General features: G+C 39.4%; 1 protein-coding gene across 11 annotated transcripts in view; it reads left to right on the forward strand.

The window, feature by feature from the left end:
* DOCK10 (dedicator of cytokinesis 10) overlaps positions 1–20,441 on the forward strand; it is a 159,004-nt gene that overhangs the window by 59,321 nt on the left and 79,242 nt on the right. For all 11 annotated transcript variants that reach the window (XM_033005484.2, XM_033005477.2, XM_033005479.2 and 8 more), the window contains 5 exons: positions 3,902–3,991; positions 13,371–13,453; positions 18,139–18,211; positions 18,527–18,667; positions 18,937–19,071. In XM_033005484.2, coding sequence (XP_032861375.2) covers positions 3,902–3,991; positions 13,371–13,453; positions 18,139–18,211; positions 18,527–18,667; positions 18,937–19,071 — 522 coding nt within the window. The remainder of the gene's footprint in view (positions 1–3,901; positions 3,992–13,370; positions 13,454–18,138; positions 18,212–18,526; positions 18,668–18,936; positions 19,072–20,441) is intronic.

The raw sequence follows: 20,441 nt of genomic DNA on the forward strand, positions 1-20,441 counted from the left end.
ATCTGCTCATCCTTAGAGGAGCAGAAATTGAGTCCATTATTCTCATGACTAATGGGATATGGGTATCCTTGGCATGCAAATTCACATTGTCTGAGAGGAGCAGGAAAGCCTGAGGTATCTAGACTTAGAGGGATGCACTCCAACTACTTAAATAGTGAGAGCTAATGTAGTCAGCAAACACCATGTGGGCAAAGCCTAGCCACTCACACTCAATGTGCTTTGGTGAGCGATGGGCCAAAATCTATTCTTTAAATGTGCTCTGTTGTTGCTTTCCTTTTTGCTTTTCCCCTGCGCACGTACCTCCTCGGAGAGGTCTGTGCTGAGACAGCAGCCTGTCAGGAGCCCCATATAGCAACAGCATTTTCACAGTGGTATTTGTACAGCTAAGTTGCATCTTATCCTGCTTTTTAATTTGATGGACTAACTCATTACAATTTTTGATAATGTTAAGTAAATCTGTTTACTTGGATGAAAGTGGGGCTGAGCAGCTTTTCTTTAGAGAGATTGAATCTAAGCATTAACATACAGGAACATTTCTGTCTGTGTGTGGTTAGCTCTCTTAGAAGGGCTGCCTTTTCAGGAAGTAAATATAATCATTTCTGATGCATCCGTCTAAAGATTTAACCACTGGTAACATTCTTTCAGACTGAACGCTATTAGAATAGATTCAGAGTGAAAATGTTTGAAATGGCTAATGGAGTTTGAACTCCATTTTCAAATACTAAACCCACCACGTCAGTGGGAAGTAGACACCGTCTTAAAACATTATTCCTAATCAATTGTTGATAAGGAGCAATATTAACTTGTGGCTTTCAATGTAGAAAGTAGATGGAGCAAGAGAGGGTGCTAAATTAAATTGCACCTTATAACTAAGCAAACACCTGGGGCAAACAGTTTATGCAAATGAGACAGCCTGGCTGAATGTCAAAAATCGCTGTTGGATGTAGGATATTTTATATAAAATAGATTAAAAAATAGTTCAGAAGAATTATGGAATTTAATGTTTTAGGCTGATACCTGCATTATTTGATTATCAGACTGCATGCACAAATGAGAAGATAGTTGGCCTCTGATTTGAACAGACAATTGCTATGTTTGCCTAAACATTAGAAAATCAGGCTGCATTCAAAGCACATTTATAAATGATAAATTCTGTAAATAAAATCTTTTTTTTTTTGTGACCTTTTTGGAAGCACATAGTCTGTTGTTGAAATTTGGTTGTTTTCTGAAGTGAAAAGGTTTTGGTGAATACATGCTATGCCTGATCAGCCTTTAAGAGCTTTTAACTTTGGAAGTAATCAGCTATGAACAGGAAGTGTTTTTGTGGCAAGGCTTTTGCAGTGAAGTGGTTGAACATAACTAATTCTCAGAAGGGAAGTGCTTTGTAGTTTTTAAAACAAGTTTAAATATAACAATACAGAAGATTTTCTATGTCCCAATTCTATGTAAATAAACCTGTGATATTCTTTGTCAAAGTCTGCAAATGCAACAAGCCCAATGTTACCCAATTTCTCTGGTTTGCACAGCTACGTTTCTTTCTTTCAAGAGCAGTCTTGATGAGAAGGAAGGTCAGGGAGAGTACCACAGGCAAAACAGTGGGCTTGAGTTACGTGTCTTGTTCAGCCACAGGCTTTTTAACAAGCTGTGTAAGGGAAGGGAGGCACAGTGACCCCATTAAGGCAAATTTTAGCTGTCTTGGTCAGTGTGTTGATATCATTTGAGAAGAAGCATTGCATTACATAAAAAATTTGACTTACTGTATGTCTTAAAAAAATACTGGAAACTATCTTCTGCATAATACATGGGACAGATAAGTTTTGTTATGGGCGAGTGGAAGAGGTTGCTGGTCTCTCAGCAGCTTAGTCACCATCCTGACAGGGTCAGTGCAAGGTACAGAATGCATCGCATGTCTCTTCTTTTGTGGCCTCCCGCTCTGCCTTGGTCTGGAAACAGCAGCTGATCTTCAGCAGTGGTGTGTCGTGGAAGGACAGCGTGCGTGCTCTGTGGCTGCTGCTGGCAGCAGGGCCCCAGCCCTGGAAAGAACTCTGTGTGATGGACCTCAGAGGCACCTGTGGGTTTTCAGCTGTGCTCAGAGATTGTGTCTTCTCAGGACCACTTAAAAAAGGGGATTTAAAATGTTATTTATATGTGAAAGTAATAAAGCGTGTTCCACAGACTGTGGGTACTGATGGGAAGTCCCTAAGCAGCCAGGGATTCAGACATCTTCACTGTTACTAAATGTGTCCTGAAAGTTCATACTTCTCCATCTGCTGTCTCTTTTACTTATAGACTAAATGATTGTGTAAATTCCTACTGCATGCAGACTTTGTTAATACAGGTGGGTGGGACCCAGGAACCCACATTTAGGAAACTGCGCTTAGTTTGTCAGAATAGGGTTTTTTTTCACTTTGTGGTGTCTGCGAGGCACCATCGTTATCTGTGGGAGCCAAAGTATTTTAATCACATTGTATCCCGAGCTATCCAGATGAAACAGAGAAAGTTTAGGGAATCCCATGACATTTGCATCTGCTGGAGTGATATATGCCTTTTATTTCCCAATTACTCATGGAAAGTGATGGGGGGGAATCAGTGTGGTCTATGTAAGCTTTGAGGAAAAATGCAGTCAGTAATATTCAGGCAATTGTCACCTAGTGTTGGGTGCTTCAATGTGTAGAGAAAAAACATCACTTTGTAGTCTGAGATTGGGGATTGAGAGGAGATCCTTCAGAGGCACAGTAGATACTGCAGACTGCTTCATGATATTAGTAAGTAGTGTTTCTTTGTACTAAGCCAGTTTTATGCCATAGGCCTTCCTCCAGAAATGATGTGCCTTTCTGTAATGTAAAAGAAAATGAGTTTGGGAGATAAGATTTGGTCTTGTTTTCAATCCTTCATTGCCTTGAGTGGTGGAGTTACCCCACTGTAACTGACAGCATAACCTGGTCTGCTGGGGTTTGGTTTTGTTTGTTTTCCCCTCATATGGTAGAGAAAATGAATGAGACAGATCTGTGGATTAATTCAAAATACCCCAAAGCTTCTTCTCGTGTGACTTCTGCGAAGTGGCTGCCATGGCTGACCTCGGCATGGAGGCCCTGAGTGACACAGAGGAGCTCTGCTGGTGGCCCTGGCCTCTTGTTGCCCTGGTGGGAACTAAGGGAAGCTTGGCTCCTTGTGGAGACCTTCTGGAGATCCACTTCTCTGTGTGGTTTCCTGGTGTGGGGCCTGACTAGCCAGCTCAGGCAGGAGCTGCTTTCAAAAATAAATTGCTTAATTTGTGTAGCGCCTGTTGAGTCTGAAAGGAGGTTAGAGGAATTGACAGGAGTCCCATGTCAATTCTGCTCTGCTGTCTGAGCCTGCGAATGACAAAGCCCCACTGAAAAGCTGTTGCCTGGTTCCACTTGCTTTCTGACCATCGAGCTGTCCTGTGGCAGTCCTGCAATTTACTAGGAGGACTCTCTGCTCCTCTCTTCTTCCAAAAGAGTCAAAGCTTTTAGTTCTGTTTCCACATTCCTTGCTGAAAAGACATGAGGTGCAGAAGGGAAGTGGGGGAAGCAAGTAATGCTGTTGGATTTGGTGTGTATTTCTTGGAGAGGATGTAAGGAAGACTTGACTATTTCTTTTTTTTTTTTTAATCAGAAACTGAAGCAAGTTTGCTTGGAAAAACTTTGTTCCCAGAAATCTACTGAATGCTGCTCTTGCTTGTAATTAATGCTTTAGCTGATAGTATTGAATAGCATGTGTGGGCAGGAGCTGGGTTGTAGTTGTTGGTATGCATGTGTATTGGCTGCATGACAAATTGAAAAATGCAAGCCATGATAATAAGGTTCTTAACCTCTTCATGAGACAAAACTGCTGTTCTGTCATTCTGACTAATTTGCCTTTTTTTTTTGTTTATTGTCAGACAGACACAATTTCATTGGAAATCAGGACGATGTATCCTTCTGTACCTGAAGATGCAGAACAAAAAGCAGAAAATTTATTCGTTAAAGAGGTAAATATCTAGTGTGTATATACTTTAATTATAAAAAAACCCAAGGGTTTGGGAGAGTCTTGCTATGATAATAATGAATACCTTTTTTTTCTTTTAATATTGTTTAAGTGATTTGAATCAGGTTTGAATTATGGAGGCCATAAGGAGGGGGGAGAGTTAACAGCATATCTGCAGGTGCCTATTCTGGAATGTTTTTATGTCAAAAAATTGCAAGTACACTGAATTAGCCTCTTATTCTACTGTTTTCCAGTTGCATTCCCTGTCACTAATAGTGTACTGATCCTCATGTTGGTATTCTTACACATATGCTAATCACTGGTGATCCGAATGTGCTTTGCGATTTGAAAATATTGATATCTTTTCAAAAAAGATAACTACTTGACACTGGTTTAGACTGTTAGAATTATTACAAGTTATATATCCTATTCAGAGGTGCATATTATAGCTATCTGAGGAGTAGTTGCACTGTGAAGGATGTGTAGGGGTTTACATTTATTGTCAGTAGTTAGGAGTCTGTTCTACCTTCATAATAGAGAGTGAAGCAAAGTTCTTCCATGGAAGTTAGAGCCCCACCAGGATTGTTTAATTGCTGTACCTTTAAGAAACACTATAGTTGTATTGTTTCCATACCTGATCTCAGATTTTAGGAGAAGATTGCTTTTCCTGCTGCCTCAGGGATATTTCAGGTTGACACTGGTTTATCACTTTGAAGGACATTGGAGGTGCTGGCTGCACTAGTCAAAGGAATTTACTTTCGATGGCTCCCTGAACTTGCCCCATCTTTCACTAGAGATGTAAAGTATAGCTCATGATTTGCATTAACAAAACAGATTTATGAAACCAAATTTTCAGCCAGCGTCTATAAGGGATTTAATTCCAAGCACTTATAATTAGCCCATAATGTGTGTATGCTCTGCCATTTTTTTCACAGATTGGGATTTTTCACACCTGGCTTCCTGGTATGAATGAGTATAGGCTATTGGATATGCACTATAACTGCAAGATAATTTGTGGAGGAAAACTCAGTTGCAGACAAGCGTAGGGATTAGAAAAAATAACATCCAAGATTAGGCAGAAATATAGCTGTTGAGTTGTATGCAACATGACATTTTACAGGCTGGCCCTATTTCTCTCCAGCAGGTCTATAAACAGCAATAACAGCTTACTGCCAGCTCAAATGGCCTGAACCTTGCCATCTTTCTTAATCTGACAGTAGGGTTAAAAGATAACATAGCTTGTGGAATTATCTTCCTTCCCAGAAGCCTCGCTGCCCTTTCAGCACTTTGGCGTCTGCTTTTTATTTTAAGATTCCACAAGTTGCAAGGCCAGCACTGTGCTCATGACTTTACAGAGAAAGTGGTGGGTCCAAAAATGGAACATAGTACACAGTGTCTGGGAATCATTACAGCTGAGTACTCCAAGGGGATGCTAATGACAACCTGGTAAAATACATATTGAGCACATTCTATTAGCTTTCTCTGCAATACCAGTGAGCTAAGGGGAGGGGGAAAGAGGAGCAAAGCAGTGGAAAAAAACAGTACTACAGAACTAAGCCTGTGCATGAAATAGTAGCAGGGTAAGACCCTCTTTTAAAGTAGTAATACATATGTTCCACGTTGCCCCAAAGCCAAAAGCTATCCATAGAATAAATTAAGCTCCAGGAAGAGGATGGTTTCTAGTCCAAAATGAAGTAAAATTGACCATGGAGTGCTGTGAAGATCTGTGATTGTAGTCCACTGCAGCAATTGCACAAATCTGTACTGACCCAGCAGTAGTCTTTTGTGTTCCAGGCTAGTGTTCATCACTTCTGGATGGATGTACAGGAGTGGAGTTTGTGACCCTCACTTCTTTTTTGGAGCTGTGAAGAAGCCAACACTTTACTCAGTGAAGGAGTCTTTTCTTTCTTCAAATATACTATGATATCATGAACAGTGAAGGCTTCCATCATATACATACTTGACTGTTGGTCAGCTGGACTTGTTACAGCCCAAGGTTAGGTGTTTAGTTCCTGATCAGACTGTTGGGGAAGCTATACAAAGGCAATGTACAGTTTCATCTTGCTGAAGCCATTTTGGTGTTCCCTTTAAGTGGTAACAGCTCTCTCTGACTATTAGTGTATATTACACTATCTCAGTAGTTTAGCAAGTTGCGATCAAAGGCATGGAGCAAGTGAGTTAACTGCACATGAAGGGTCTGCTGTTGAAGGTGAAACTAATTTTCTTCATATGGTGCAGTGCGAGGACATGGTAGTGAAACTATTTCAAGAGTTCAGATCCATGATCTCCTGTCTCATCCTTATGGACATTTGGTGGTGTTCAGATGGTCTTGTCTATAAAGTACTGTTAGGCTATTTAAAAGGGTTGTCAAAAGTCTGTGATAATGCCTTAAAACCCTGTCTGTCTTTTCCTGGTCATCTGTTTGCTACTGGTGACAGCAGGAAGGCTTTACTTTTACCTCTAGCTCTTTCACTGATAGAGTCCTTCAAGGATCAGGTTTTTTTCCTGAGCCCTTACAAAAATCCATACATAGGACAGCTTGGGGGTTTGGTCAGATTTCATTTGCTCAAGTGATTGTAAACAGTACATACAGGCACACCAGGATGACTTGATTGCCTATGCAATATTGGTTTATGGATGCAAAAGAGCTGACAAATCATATGAAGAAAGATGAGGCTGATGTTGCTGAGGAAAGCTTTCGGTATGGATAGCATCTGATGCTGTCCACCTGTAGCGGAAAGTTTGAGCCTCTACTTGTCTAATTTGGTTCTCGTAATAATGATTTTAGATTTCTCAGTAACAAAAAATTTCACTGTTGGTGATGTTTGGGTGAAGCAGAAGAACTTACTTTAAATAAGATGTCTAACCACCTCCTTTCTGCTGAAACTGTAAAATGAAAATTTAAAGAAATAAGATGACTTGAATGAATAAATAGCCCTTTGATAACTAAATATTTTATGTAGGATGCAAAGAGAATAAAATTTTTACACTTTATGATTAAATAATATCTGAGTCCCTTTATTAATTTGTCAGCTATATTCTAAAGGTATAATACTTTGGGAATCCATCATTCTTATACCTGTAGTCATCTTAACAATATTTTCCCTGGGGATTTTTCCACCTTAACTTTTCTTAGGCAGGAGGAGCTTGAGTAACTAAATTAGGTTCCGAGAAACTAGAAGTTTCCAGAAACTTTTAAAGCCAGAATAAAAATTTCTTCAGTGATTATTTTTTCTAAGCATTCCTGACTTCCTTGAATTCTGTACTATACCATGCTGTTTCCTCCCAAATTGTGAATTTTCTCACTCCTCAGTCTGCTGTATGTATTTATGTCAGTCAGCACTGTCCTTGTGGTCCATAATTTTGGTAAATAGGAACATTCACTCCACCAGAAACAAAAGAAATTCTTCCTTTTAGGCATTGAAAACATTCTTAATATCACCGTTCCCAGCTCCATATACTTGAATATGCTGATCAAATTCCACTCTGTGTAATTTTTCCCACATTTCATTCAGAAATATAAGGTGATAGTGCATTTTGCAATTCAAAGTTATATTTTGTTTGAGGAATTTAAGATATCAAATTGCAACATATTCAATCTCATACTGGTTTGCATCGGGTAAGTATTTTCAGAAGGCATGCATGCATATACACACACATGCATACTATTTGTGTGTGTGTATCTATATGAATGAGATTTTAGGTATATATGAAAAAAAGTCCAGAAAGTAAATAAACATTAGCTGTCAACTGTCCTTTCTTAAATGAGTTTAAGCCAGATGATCCCTCCAAAAATGATAGGTGCTACTTGGATGTTTTTGGGAAGCATGTTTGCATGACCCCGTGGATGAGGAGGGGTGTGCCGGGAGCTATGCAGGGGCAGGAGGGCAGAGCAGCTTGCTGCAGAAGCCTCCATAGGTTATGCAGTGTAATTGTGGAAAATAAACCCAGAGGGGCCTTTGAAAAGCTGCCTCATGCCTTCCACCCAGGTAAACCAGGTACCTCCTGACCCATCCTCTTTGCTTCAGGAGTGCAATCCAGCAGCAGTGGCTGCTGCAGGAAGGGCTCCTTTGGTGACTTGCTGGGCCTTGGATCAGCTCACAAATGCTATCACCAGTGGACTCATCCATATTCTAGCAAAGGTGGTAGAGTTGTTGTTGTATTCTTAAAATTCTATTGCTACCATGGTTCTGCTGTGCACTTCTTACTGGTCGCTGAGTTAGATTGCTTACTATCATGCAGATGAGCTGGGTTGGGGCTTGTTAGTATTATTAAAGGGCCTATTTGCATAGGTTCAAGTCAGGCCTGCCTCCTTCAGAAATCAGCAGGCACTATTGAGCTGTGTTTGAGCATACTTGTAGCTTTAAAAGTCCTTGTAGAGCCAGATGCTTCTTTCAAATCACAGACATCCAGGCAGTTGTCATTTTAGCAACCTACTGGAAAAAGCCTGGGAACAGAGGCCAGTTACTAATGGCATGTGTGACCTGATTGTGTCCTGTGTGCGACATCTGTAATCTGCCGGCACCTTGAGTAAGTGAGTCTGAGGTGAACCCAGAATGGAGGATACTAATGGCACTCTGCACATGCAGCATTACTTAAACCTGTTTAGTGACTCTTTATTTGATGTCAAATTGTGGTGTTTTAACTTACAGAAATTACTCTTAAATATGAGGACAATGAAGAAACAAGCTTGCTGGGGAGAGCTGTTGAGACTGAGCTTTCCTGCACCCCAGTGTTGGCTCCTGTTCATTTGTGGGTGTAATTGTAGTCCTTACATTTCATCCTTAGAGCAGTAGGGAGCATGCTGGTTGAAGAGCACTACATCAAAATGAAATAACAGTGTAAGAATACTGAAATTTCATTTGATGGATGATGTAGTTCATTTTGTCTGCTATATTACAGTATTCATGTGGATGCCTCTTAACTTTCATGTGTAGATTTTCTAGATACAAAAGTTGCAGTTGCCACTTACAGTAAGTTTTTAGAGTCCTTGCCATTCATCTGGGGGATTTTTAGTTGAGATTTTGCAGGTTGTGTGAACAGAACCTGTAAGTAGTTATTAAATGTGATTTTTATTAATCCTAATGTTAAAAAAACGATGCTGGAAGTGGTTGTGTGTCCATACAGTTGATTTCTGAGGCTTTTTTATTTACAGGCTAATATGCATTACTCATACCTACTTCAAAGCCAATTTAAATTGGGAACTCCTGTTGATAAGTGTCACAAAGAAAGTTTTATTATTGCTCATCACAATGTAGATTTCCCCAACTTCAAAATCTAAATGTTTTTCAGTACTTTAAAGAACTGTAGTATCAGAATGATGACATACACTCTTAAAGGACAGTGAATCTTTTGATAGCACAAGAGGTACATACTTTCTTTAAATGTTTAATACTTTAAAATAATACTGTGGGTTTTAATGTTTTGGGTTGTTGCACTGCCTTGTCACGGGACTTTACTGCATGTGTGAACTGTGTTAATTAGGAAACAGCTTTGAGAGCCCCACAATGAAGGTCCAGGTTGCTAGCAGCCAGCTGTGACACTGACATGCTCATTGTGGCATAAGGGAGCAGGGGTAGGCCTGGGCTGGAGGGCTGAATTTCAAGCCAGGGTGATCACACCATCTTCCACCTTCCCAAATTCCTGCACGCTGCCTTTGGTGGTTGTAGCAGAGGTCACAGGAGGGAGAAGCAGTTGGGAAGGCTTTATGAGCAGAGCCATGCATGTCCCTGGTCATAGGGCAGAGCACAGAGCCATCTCTGCAGCTTCCCCTTTAGCACTGTGGGCACATCCAGCTCTGGAAGGTCTTTGATTTCTGTGTCAAAACTCTTGCATGGGTTTGCCCTTCCCTGTACAACGTCTGCTTTCCACCTCAGAAATGGGTGCTCTTCAAGGGTGAATGAGGTGGCAGGATTGTTCTGTGCGTGCAGTTTTTCTGCAGGAAGCCCAGTTGTTCCACAAATTACTTCTATCATGTGCATCTGTATTTCTGAAGACTGCATACCTAGCACCCTCTTAGAATATAAGCAGGGGAGTTGCTTTCAAATGTTTCAAGGTGTTTTGCTTTATTTGTGTTTCTCTCACTTCCCATTCTCTTTTCTCTTCCTTTTTTTTTTTTTTTTTTTAATCCAAAAGGTTCATTTGCATTGCAGGGTAAATCTTTTTTAAGTGCCTCTTTCACTGTGGTAGCCATCATGCTGTCATCACCAAAACCAGAGCTAAGAAGTTACAGGTGGAAAAAGCCTGCAGGATTGTCTGTCTTTCTAAGGAAAAATTAGGCCAGCTGGGCCACAAGAAAAGAGAAAATAAATTACTTGAATTTGATATGGCCCTGGGGAATGTGCTGTGCAGCCTGCCTGGTCAACAATGCAATAGGAAAGTTCATGCAAGCATGTGCCAACCCTCCCACATCCTAAAGCTTCCATTTCTCCGTCTGTATTTTTCCTCCCCCACAGTCCGCTTGAGCTCAGCAGCCCCTGCACTGGTGCCCCTCAGCTCTCTGCCAGGAACAGTAGGATCCAGCTCTGGACTCTTGATGAAACCTCTCCCTCTAGAAAGGTTTTTCTTTCCTCTCAAATCAGGTTCGCAGGTATTTTTCCTCATTGCTATCATTCAATTTCCAATAATAATTTCCAATTAAAAAAAAAATTAAATCGTTAAAAGTCAGTACAGTCAGCAGAAGTATTTGATTTTTAGTTGGAATATTCTGAAGTGAAAATGCTGTAACTTTTTCTCTTTTTTTTAAAAAACAACAACAACAACAACACCCTAGATCTAGTTTACAATGGATAACCACAACAAGTTAGTTCAAGAAAAGCATTAGCTGTTGCACTAAATTGGCTGGTCTTTTGTGAATTTACTGAACAATACTTGAATGTGCTGCTTGTCCCCTTTGATTTTTATTTTGATTAGCTTTTTCTTTGAGGAGCACAATAAACCTTTATAGTTTTAAGCTAAAATACTGTGGCCTGCTCTATATGTTATTCACAACTGATTTTTTGAACACATCAGCCTATAATTTTTGCAATAAAAGCCTCCATTAAGAATTCTCTGTGGGCTTTAATTGCATCTGTTAAGTAGACTACTTAGTAATGAAAGTACCACAGGGAAAAAGTGGTTCTTTCTGTAGAAGGTTCAGTTGGTTTACATTTGCCAAGTACAAAGTGAATAAAGTGTGAATTGGAGCTTCTGTGCTCATCCTCACAAGGTTCAATGAATGAGCTTTTCACTAGCTCATGTAGCACAGTGTGTATGTTGCTCTTGTAAGAGTATTCTTTTACAGTCCAGGTGACTATCAGATAGCTTTAACTGAAACCTACATCACACAATTGCAAGTGACCAAGTCATTTTATGAAGATTCACAAAACAGAGAGGGTGTTAAGGTTGTTTTCTGGTTGTTTCGTTTTGTTTTTTTTTTTTTTTCTCTAGTCAAAAGCAAAGTGCAAACAACATTGTGAGTAGTATAGGGACATGCTTGTCAGGGATAGGCTGCGGGCCAGACCCTGCAAGATGCAGAGTTAGTCAGTTATAATGCTATCGTCTTACATTCATTCTCAGAGAAGATGTGATTATTTTATATTTTCTAATGGTCACACTTTTTTCTGCATCCTATACGATAATGAGGGTATATGTCAGACCAGAAAACAGATGCTAGAGCCACATGAAATGTGTTTACTGCACACTGCCTTTGGTTCTGCTGAGCTGCTCAGTTCAGTGCCGGAGCAGGAGAACTGCCTGTAAATGTGCACCCATCTCTTTGCTGCCTTTCCACTCTAAAACAGTCACAGAAGACTGTGACCACACCCAAGAGGACTTCCTAAATGAATTTATGGCTATATACTCTGCATGTTTTACACAAAATTTTACCAGGAGATTTGTGAAGGCAGTTCTGAGTAATTTAGAAAGCACCACCTTTAAATTTTCAGACCATTTCAGTTTCTGCTCCAGCAGCCTCATAATCCCATCTCTGACCTTCTGCGGCAGAGATTGCTGTGCAAGCAGTCACTTCCATGGGAGCTCCAGGAGAGGCTGTCAGGGAAGAGAGGGAATAATCCCACTTGGAGGAGTAGTAATTTATCTTGTCTCTTTCATGCCTTTTCTTCTCCTTTCTCTGCATATCTTTTGGTATTTAAGTGTCTTTGATCTATCCTTTATTCCATTTTCTTTGTCTCCTGGAGTCGCATCCTTCCCATGCTTTTGTGTGAGACTGTCTTTCCTGTGCTCACTTCACATTCCTTTCAATTATGCTTCTTCTTTCTCTACTGTAGTTCTCCACCATTTTCCTTCCTGACATGACTCCTTTTCCCTGTGGTCTTGGACAGCAGCTTCTACTGTTAGGTTTTAGGCTTGACCCCTCTCTTTCTTCCTGTCCAGCTCACAGGGGCTGGTGCAAATGTTCAGGTGGAGTGTGGGGAGAAAATAATACAGTACTGGGGTAAATTCTTCAGCATACTGTACAAATATCAGTATGCATTTTACACTTTGTAGCAAGAATTACTGGAAATTCTGACATTGTGTCTTTTTTGTTGCTGTAGATGTACGTATAACTGTACATATTTCATGCATCTTGTTGCCTTTTAAAATGTCATGTTGCGTTTAATTGCATTGATGAAAGTTCTGCATCAGGTAAATTGCACAGTTATTCTGGCCTATTTGACAGCATAGCAAAGCCCTTCGGTATAGGCTTTGTTCAGATCTGGTTCCTTTATTTAAAGGAGATTAATGTATTAAGAACAATTTAAAAAAAAATGAATGCAAAACCAGCAAGAACATTTTTAGAGAATAAAAACTACAAGGAGGTGATGAGGTGACTGAGCAAACTAAGTATGGAAGGAAAGATGAGACTGGTGAGAAATCATAGTCCTATTCATATGTTCCTGAATGGTAGTAAAAAGGTTAAAGATCAATCCTTAAGGGCAGAACAAGAAGTAGAGGGCTTGTGATACAAGAAGAGGGAATAAAAGGACTAGGGCAAATATGTTTACAATGATAGGTTTAGGTAATTAAACAGGATGCAAACAAAAAATGTATAATTAATGTCCATCAAGAAAGGCCTAAAATAGGTAGTGTCTTCTGAGGCAGTAGTGATGTAATTTAATGATGCTTCCTACAAAGTAAATGAGAATCAGTAAAACACGTTAAATTGCTATCAGCCCCCTCCTCCATCTTGTATGATTAAGTGCATTTAATTTAAAAGGGAAATTGTGCTTCAAAACGTCGAAACGTATGACTGACTTCTCTTTAAAAACTGTGCACCCAGCTATGAAATGGAAGGCTATGTTCTCTAACACAAAGGGCTTCCTCAGATCTTTCTTGGTTCTCTAGCCTTGAGTCGGAATATTTGTAGTAATTCTGTTGTTGTTGTTTGTGGTTTTTCTCTTTAGGCTTGTAAATACTACAGTTCCCAGTGGCATGTTGTGAACTACAAATACGAACAGTATTCAGAAGACTTTCGACACTTACCACAGTAAGAGCTACCATAAGTTTTTCTTTTTTTATTTTTTTCTATTAGGTTTGTGTCATTTTGCTGAGCTTTGTCCATATTTGCACTTTCCTTTGTCTTACACACTCTGTTTGTTTTACCATATTTATAGTGCCTTGCATTTTTAAAAAGAGGAAGAAAAAGTCCTTTAGCAAAAGGTCAAGACTCTGCAGAATTCGCTAGTATCAACAAACTCTATTAGTGCTGATTCAAATCCTTAGAAGTGTGTTTGCGTATTCAAAGCACAGTTGATACAGGAAAGTTGGCTTTCAGTTTTCCTTAATAATGCATAAATGTCACTCACCTTTAACTGGGATTAATTCTTCTTTTAGTTACCCTGTGTAACAGAGGAGTAGGATTGCACTTAGTGCTTTATAGCTGCACCATACAGAAGAACTGGGTGCAATGTGCTGGTGTAGCAGTGGTGATACAAGGCTGCAGCAATGTGCAGGTGTCTGGGTAAGTGGGCATCCCTTCTGTGCTTGGAGGCAGTACATTTAAAATCAGTGTAAAGGTGCTGAGAGGAGAAGAAACAAGTTCCTTGTCTTGAGTGGAAGGAAATTAAGAATTTGGTGCTCATTCCTTCATGCATGAGTTTCTACCCATACTCCGGTTTCTGGCAGGTTTGTGCCTCTGTGCCCTGAGGACTGTTCTAGGGAGCAGTTAATGGAAACACTGAATGCCCTCACAAGCTGTGTTACCACCTCCTTTCCTGGAATTCAGGGCACTGAAATCATGATACTGGATGAAATAGATTGTTATGTGCACATAACACAGGAATTGGATGCTCCAGGCTTGGGTGGGAAGGAAACTAGTGCTGTGTTCAGAGGGTTTTGTGCTGCAAGCCTTCCCTCAGATCTGCATTTTCTCTCTTGTATGTTGGTATTTTTATGAACAGTGAATATGGTAGTACAAAAAGCTATTAAGAGCAGTTTTGCTAATCAGAGGTTATAAACATACCTTTTCTTGAGTACCCAGTGTACTGATTGTCTTAGAAAATTAATGCTTTTAGTGCTCAAGAAAAATTTTTGCAGCACAGCAGTTTTCCATTTAACCTTAAGTATCTTCAGTCTTATGAAATATGCATTTGACAGATATTGTTGCATTACTCTGCACAAAAGTAATACATCCTCTTCCGTGAAGATTATTCTAATATGGTCCTTAATATGATTTGCTTTCATGAGTTCATGCTCCAGGGATGTTACGGTGTCTCACATCTTACTTTTTTACCCCCTTGCATAGAGTATTATAACAAAACAAGAGATCTTGTTTTGCCTTGTACCAGAATGTAGCACTCAGGAGTGGTTTGGATGCATCACTGGTTGATATTTCAGAAGCAAAGTTATAGGAAAATTTTCTGTGTTGGGTTTGCTGAAAGTTGCCATGCCTTTTGAGTTTAACATACCTTAAACAGAGCTAGTTTGGAGTCCACCTCATTTTATGCCATTTCCAGCTGCTTCAACATCAGTAGACCTTGAATTGCACATACATGGTACAAATTTCTGTATTTTAGACTGCATCTCCTCAATAAAAATCAAGTGGCTTGGTACGTCCTTGTCATAGTATTATATCTCGCCGTTGATAGCTCTGAATACTCAGTTTCCACTGTTTTGTGTTTCATTTGTGCAAAACTGCTGTCACAGTAGCAGAAATCTGAGCGTATTTTTGTATCAATTCCTTTATCGGAAATCGTATCAGGGAAAATTGGGTGAGTGTTAAGTGTTCAGCTTTGCATCATGAGAAAGGAACTTGATTTACAATACCAGATGTAACAGTGGCTAAATACTTTCCTTCACTGAGGGTGTGTTCAACCTTCCCATGGGCTTTCCAATTCAGAAACACACAAACTGGGACTCAGCAGCCTTCAGCGATGCTGAAGGACTTCATATTTAATTGTACGTGAGGCCATACGGTGCTGTTTCACAGTCATACAACATGACAAGTAATAGCTGCATGTTGTAGCAGATTTTATCAGATATCAAAGTTACTCTTTCTGAATACTGACCCTTTCTGATTGAGAAGCAGTTGCAATGTGATGCCAACCACCTGGGCAGGCAGTGAGGACTCAATGTGTCCATGGTGCACTTCCACTGCTGTGGCACCAGGGAAGAGCTCAACAACATGCACACATCATCATCAAAATGTTTAGCAATTGCTTTAGTTTTTCTCTGAGTGTGTTCCTCCTTTGAGGTTTTTCTCAGGTCTTTCTACCCCTTCAATTCCTCTCTGTGAGCTCTCACTACCTCTTTTTACACCATTTTTCTGTGCTTTGTGCTAGTGTGTTCTTGGTTCTTGAGCAAGTGGAAGGGTGGAGGAAGAGCAGAGGTTGCTTAGTGTGTGCTGTGGTGACAACATGTCTGGGAACAGAAATAGTCATTAGCAAAGTTTTTGCTGTCATTTATAGAAAACCTCGAACATTTGATAGATATTTTAGGTCTGGACCCTTGGAATTCTTCATCTTCATATGGGTCTGAAGAGGCAGTAGGCAGAGAAAAAGAGGGCATACCAAACAGGATCATGTCCTTACCTCACTTTATCTGCCTGCCCTAGAAAGATGAGAAGCATGTCCAACGAGATTCCCATCCAAGGAAGGGAAAAACTTCTTCTGTGGAGAATGACACAGAGGTCTGAGTGGATGAGTGTTTCATGGGTGGTCAGTGAGCTCTGACATCTGAAGCAATAGTGATTTGTCCTTTGTTATCTTTTATAGCTCTGCCAAGAGGACAGAAAGATTTTCTTCTTTCTAATGAAACATATCCTGTACCCAGGCTTGTGGAAGGGCTGTGGTTTAATGGGACAGGCTCTCACTCTCTGACTGTGGAGCAGCAGAGTGGGACAGAGTTGCTGTGTCAAATGGTGAGGGGCCAGCACCCTGCTAATCCAGCAGATTTCTGACTCTTCCTTCCCTTCCCTAGTACCATCAAGGACTTTAGGGTTGAGGTTTTGTTTTGGGTGTTTTTTCAGTAGCTGACTAACTTGTCCTGTTACTGGTACAGATTCTCAAGCGAAGTAGTGTTACCTGCCTATGTGTGGTCAGAGACCATCAGTCAGCCTGCCTACACATCACCCCAAAAGCACTGCAGTGCACTTCTAGTCCTGAATAATGAATAGACCAATAGGATTTTTGTCTAAAAATGTGAAGGCTTGAATGATATTTTTTGTAAAAGGTGGGATTTAGCTGGAGATTTTTGTTTTGGGGCTCTCTTGCATGGGAGGGAGTGCTTGTGTAAAAATTTTTAACAGCTGCCCTTGGTTGCATTGGAAAATCTGCAGTGGATTTCCATCACAAATATTCTGAATATTGACACTTTTACAGATGTTAAAGATGTCAATAGATTGCAAATGTTCCTTTTATTCAAAATATTGATCAGTTATTTACATTAAACAAACACCCAAACCAGAGCAAACTAAAACAGAGAGTAAAGCACTCCTGTGTTGTGTGTATACTTGGTTCTCCTGGCTCTGCTGAAATGTGACTGCCCTCCTGCAACCTCATGAGGACACTGACTTTGAAATGGGGAAGTGAAGAGGAGGTGGATATTACTTATTACTCTAATCTTCCTAATTTATAGCTTGTGTATGAATGAATAGAAACCGGTCAAAGTTACCACTTTTTTTCTTTCCTAAATTAGTGACATTTAACATTATGTGCTAGTGTGGCCTTAAGTTCACGAAGCTGAGAGAGGAAACTAGCTTAGGAGTGTGTGACTTCTCAACTTCTCTTTGGATAAGCTATCTTGCACAGTAGAGAGTAGTATTGCTCTGTTCCCATTCTCAGGCTGGGTAGATGAAAGTAAGTTTTGGAAAAGTTGATCTTCCTGATAAATGATGGCTTTTAGCATGACAATTTTTGTAGGTTTTCATATGATAACTAAAGATTTTCAAGATGATGTGCAATCTTCAGGAATTTGAAAACAATATTGATATTTCTCAGGCCGCAGAAAAATCTATTTTTTTTTCTCCATTTAAAAATATCTTTGAATTTTTACTATGTGTGTTTTTCTGCTATTTAAGGTTTAGTTCTGCAACATGTGAGGTACTCTGGGCCTAAAGTACAATTACTTATGTGCTTAAAATTAAAGAAGTGCTTAAGTGCTTTGCTTTTTCATATTGTTTTGAAGTCCACAATATGAAGATCTTAAATGGCACTACATCAAAAACATCTGTGTATTTTTGAAAATTACTTTGAGGCTATGCTCATCATATTGAATAGTAAAAAATATCTTGAAATATTGAAAAAAATGTAGAAGTTTTAAGCTGAATGTTCTAATGTTCTTCTTGGTTAGAAACAGCTATTAAGCAGTTCATTTTCATTTGACAGCCTTAAATGGGATACTTCTTTGGAAATTGTGTTTTGTTGCCTGTTGTGGTGGAAGAGCAGTGAAGAGAATGAGAAGTGCTGTTTCATTGTTTGTGTAGAACTGTTGCAACTTCATAGTGTTGGGGGAAAAAAAGATATATGGGGCTTAAGAAAAAGCTGTATTTTGAATCTATAGAACTATAGTAATTTTTAAAGGGGGTAATGTGATCACAGCAATAGGTGCACTGAAGATACCATGAGGGCTCAGGATGGTTGCTTCCCTGAAATAGCAGGTACATGATTATTTAAAAAAAAAAAAAAAAAAAAAAAAAAAAAAAGGAAGTTAAAGACATTTTTTCTCCCCTCCCAGAAATGACTATAGACCAGAGAAACTGCCATCACATTCCTTTGAAATCGATCATGAAGATGTGGATAAGGATGAAGTATGTATTCTGTTTTGTAGTGTTTTTTTTTCCTCCTGGGGAAGAGTTCTTTATTGCTTTAATATCAAATAAAGAATAATAAGGAAGACTTGTTATCTCATATAAAGTATTTCATATTTTAAGTTACTCTGAAGTTAGTGGAACAGCTTTGTCTCCTGTGTCATATACATAACAGGCATATTAATAACATCTTATTTTAAAAGGAATGAAAGGATGATTATTTGTTCTCAAGCAGATATTCATACATTACAGTTTTCTTTCATCTTAGAATTCAAAAAGCAAGTCCATTCAATATTAATCATGTCTTTCATGCAGGATACAACATCCCACTCATCTTCAAAAGGTGGTGGTGGTGGAGGAGGAGGAGGAGGAGGATTAGCAGCAGGAGTTTACAAGTCTGGATGGCTTTATAAAGGGAATTTCAACAGCACTGTAAACAATAGCATTACTGTTCGGGTAAGGGGACAGCATTATTCTTTCTTTATTCCATTTGGATTTATATCCCCCACAGAGGCACACTTGTTTGCCATTGTCATTTAGCTGTTTATATCTCAGGTTTGATTACATTGCTTTAAATGCTAGTAAAGTAATATTGAGTTGTCTGCAAAATAATGTGATTGAAGTGCAGTTAGGAGTTGCCTGTTATTTAAAATCTGTGAATAAAGTATCAGCGAAAATAATTTGCAATAGAACAATTGTCATTCTTTTTCCTTTCCTCACTGCAGTCATTCAAAAAGCGCTACTTCCAGCTGACACAGTTGTCGGATAACTCGTATATTATGAATTTTTATAAAGATGAAAAAATATCAAAGGAGCCAAAGGGATGTATTTTCTTGGATTCTTGTACAGGAGTCGTACAGGTAAGTTTCAATTTATTTCACTGTATTGTTTGGTTATCAGATAAATTTAAAAAGACAAATAGAAGAACACATACATTAATGGAACAGTGGGATCATTAGCAGTGTCATGAAATGACAACACCATTAGTTTTGCACTTAAAATTGGTGCAAGTGCTCAGACTGACAGGTTACAAAGCCCACAGCTGAATTACTGTAGCAGATCATTCATATGCTCTTTGCCCATGGCACACAGAAGAAAAAAATATCATTAAATGTTTCTTTTCACTGGAATTATTTTCTTAGCTGCCAGATTTTACCTCACGCTTACTAAGAGCATACTTGTTTGTTGTGGGTTAAAGAGACTCAGGTTACAAAGCATCGACTCTTAGGCAAAGGGTAAATTAATCCTGTGTTATCCTGAGCCTCCTTGAAGATCATAATTTCTGGAGGTGATAGAGAGTTGTAATGGCAGCAGGTAGGACACAGCTTTATTGTTTATTGTGGCTTGGAATTGTAAGTAGCCAGAACTATATGACACCACCTTTTTTTTTTTTCTTTTCATTCCCCCTAAGATTGAGTTCTTAGCCTTTTTCCCTCTCTTGCTCTGCCTTTCCTCTAATTCTGTTAAGATATTTCTCTTTTTTTTTGTTTGTTTTTGGTTTGGTTTGTTTTTTTTTTCATTCTAAACAAGATGTTATCTTGAATAATAGATTACTGTGGTTGATCTAGCCCCATTGTCACTCAGTAAGGAAATTACTTTTTTTTTAATTAAGTTACATTTTATTTGTTTCTACTTAACCAGTAAAGATTGGTAACAGTGCTAGTGCAGACTGATTTAAGGGTTGCTTTGAAAGAAACCTTTCAGGTAATGCAAGGGAATATCCCCTGATAAACACAAGCTCTATTTGTTGGGAAGTCTCTCCTTCACCCCTAAACAGGCCCTCTGGAGCAACTAAAATAATCAGTGAGTGATTCGCTCTGGGAACAAATATTTGCTGACAGCCCCTTGCAGAACCTCATTCCTCCACCCAGGACAGTACCCAGCTGTGTAGGCAATGACTGTTTCCTCTGTGTAGTTCAAAAGGGTGTTTCTTTTTTCAAACAGGTGTAGGACAGGATGGAGATAAATATGTAGGCCAATGATGTTTGTCTGTGTCAGTTCATTGACTTGAAAGACTGAGTAGCTTGCAAGTGTGGCAGAAGCCATAGAGGAGATTATTATACAGAAATCCAGTTTAGAAAGTACTGCTTGCTCCTGCTTGCTGGCAGTGTGTGCTTTCTTTTAAGATGGATCTCAGCCAGAGCTCTAGTTAAGCCCTGAATAACCCTGTAGGGGTTGTACCTTGTTTTAGGTACAGATTTAGTGCTATCCCAGGGGGTGCCTGTTCTGC

The sequence above is a fragment of the Tyto alba genome, unplaced genomic scaffold (assembly GCF_018691265.1).
Source record: "Tyto alba isolate M040663 unplaced genomic scaffold, T.alba_DEE_v4.0 Super-Scaffold_10, whole genome shotgun sequence".
NCBI lineage: Eukaryota > Metazoa > Chordata > Aves > Strigiformes > Tytonidae > Tyto > Tyto alba.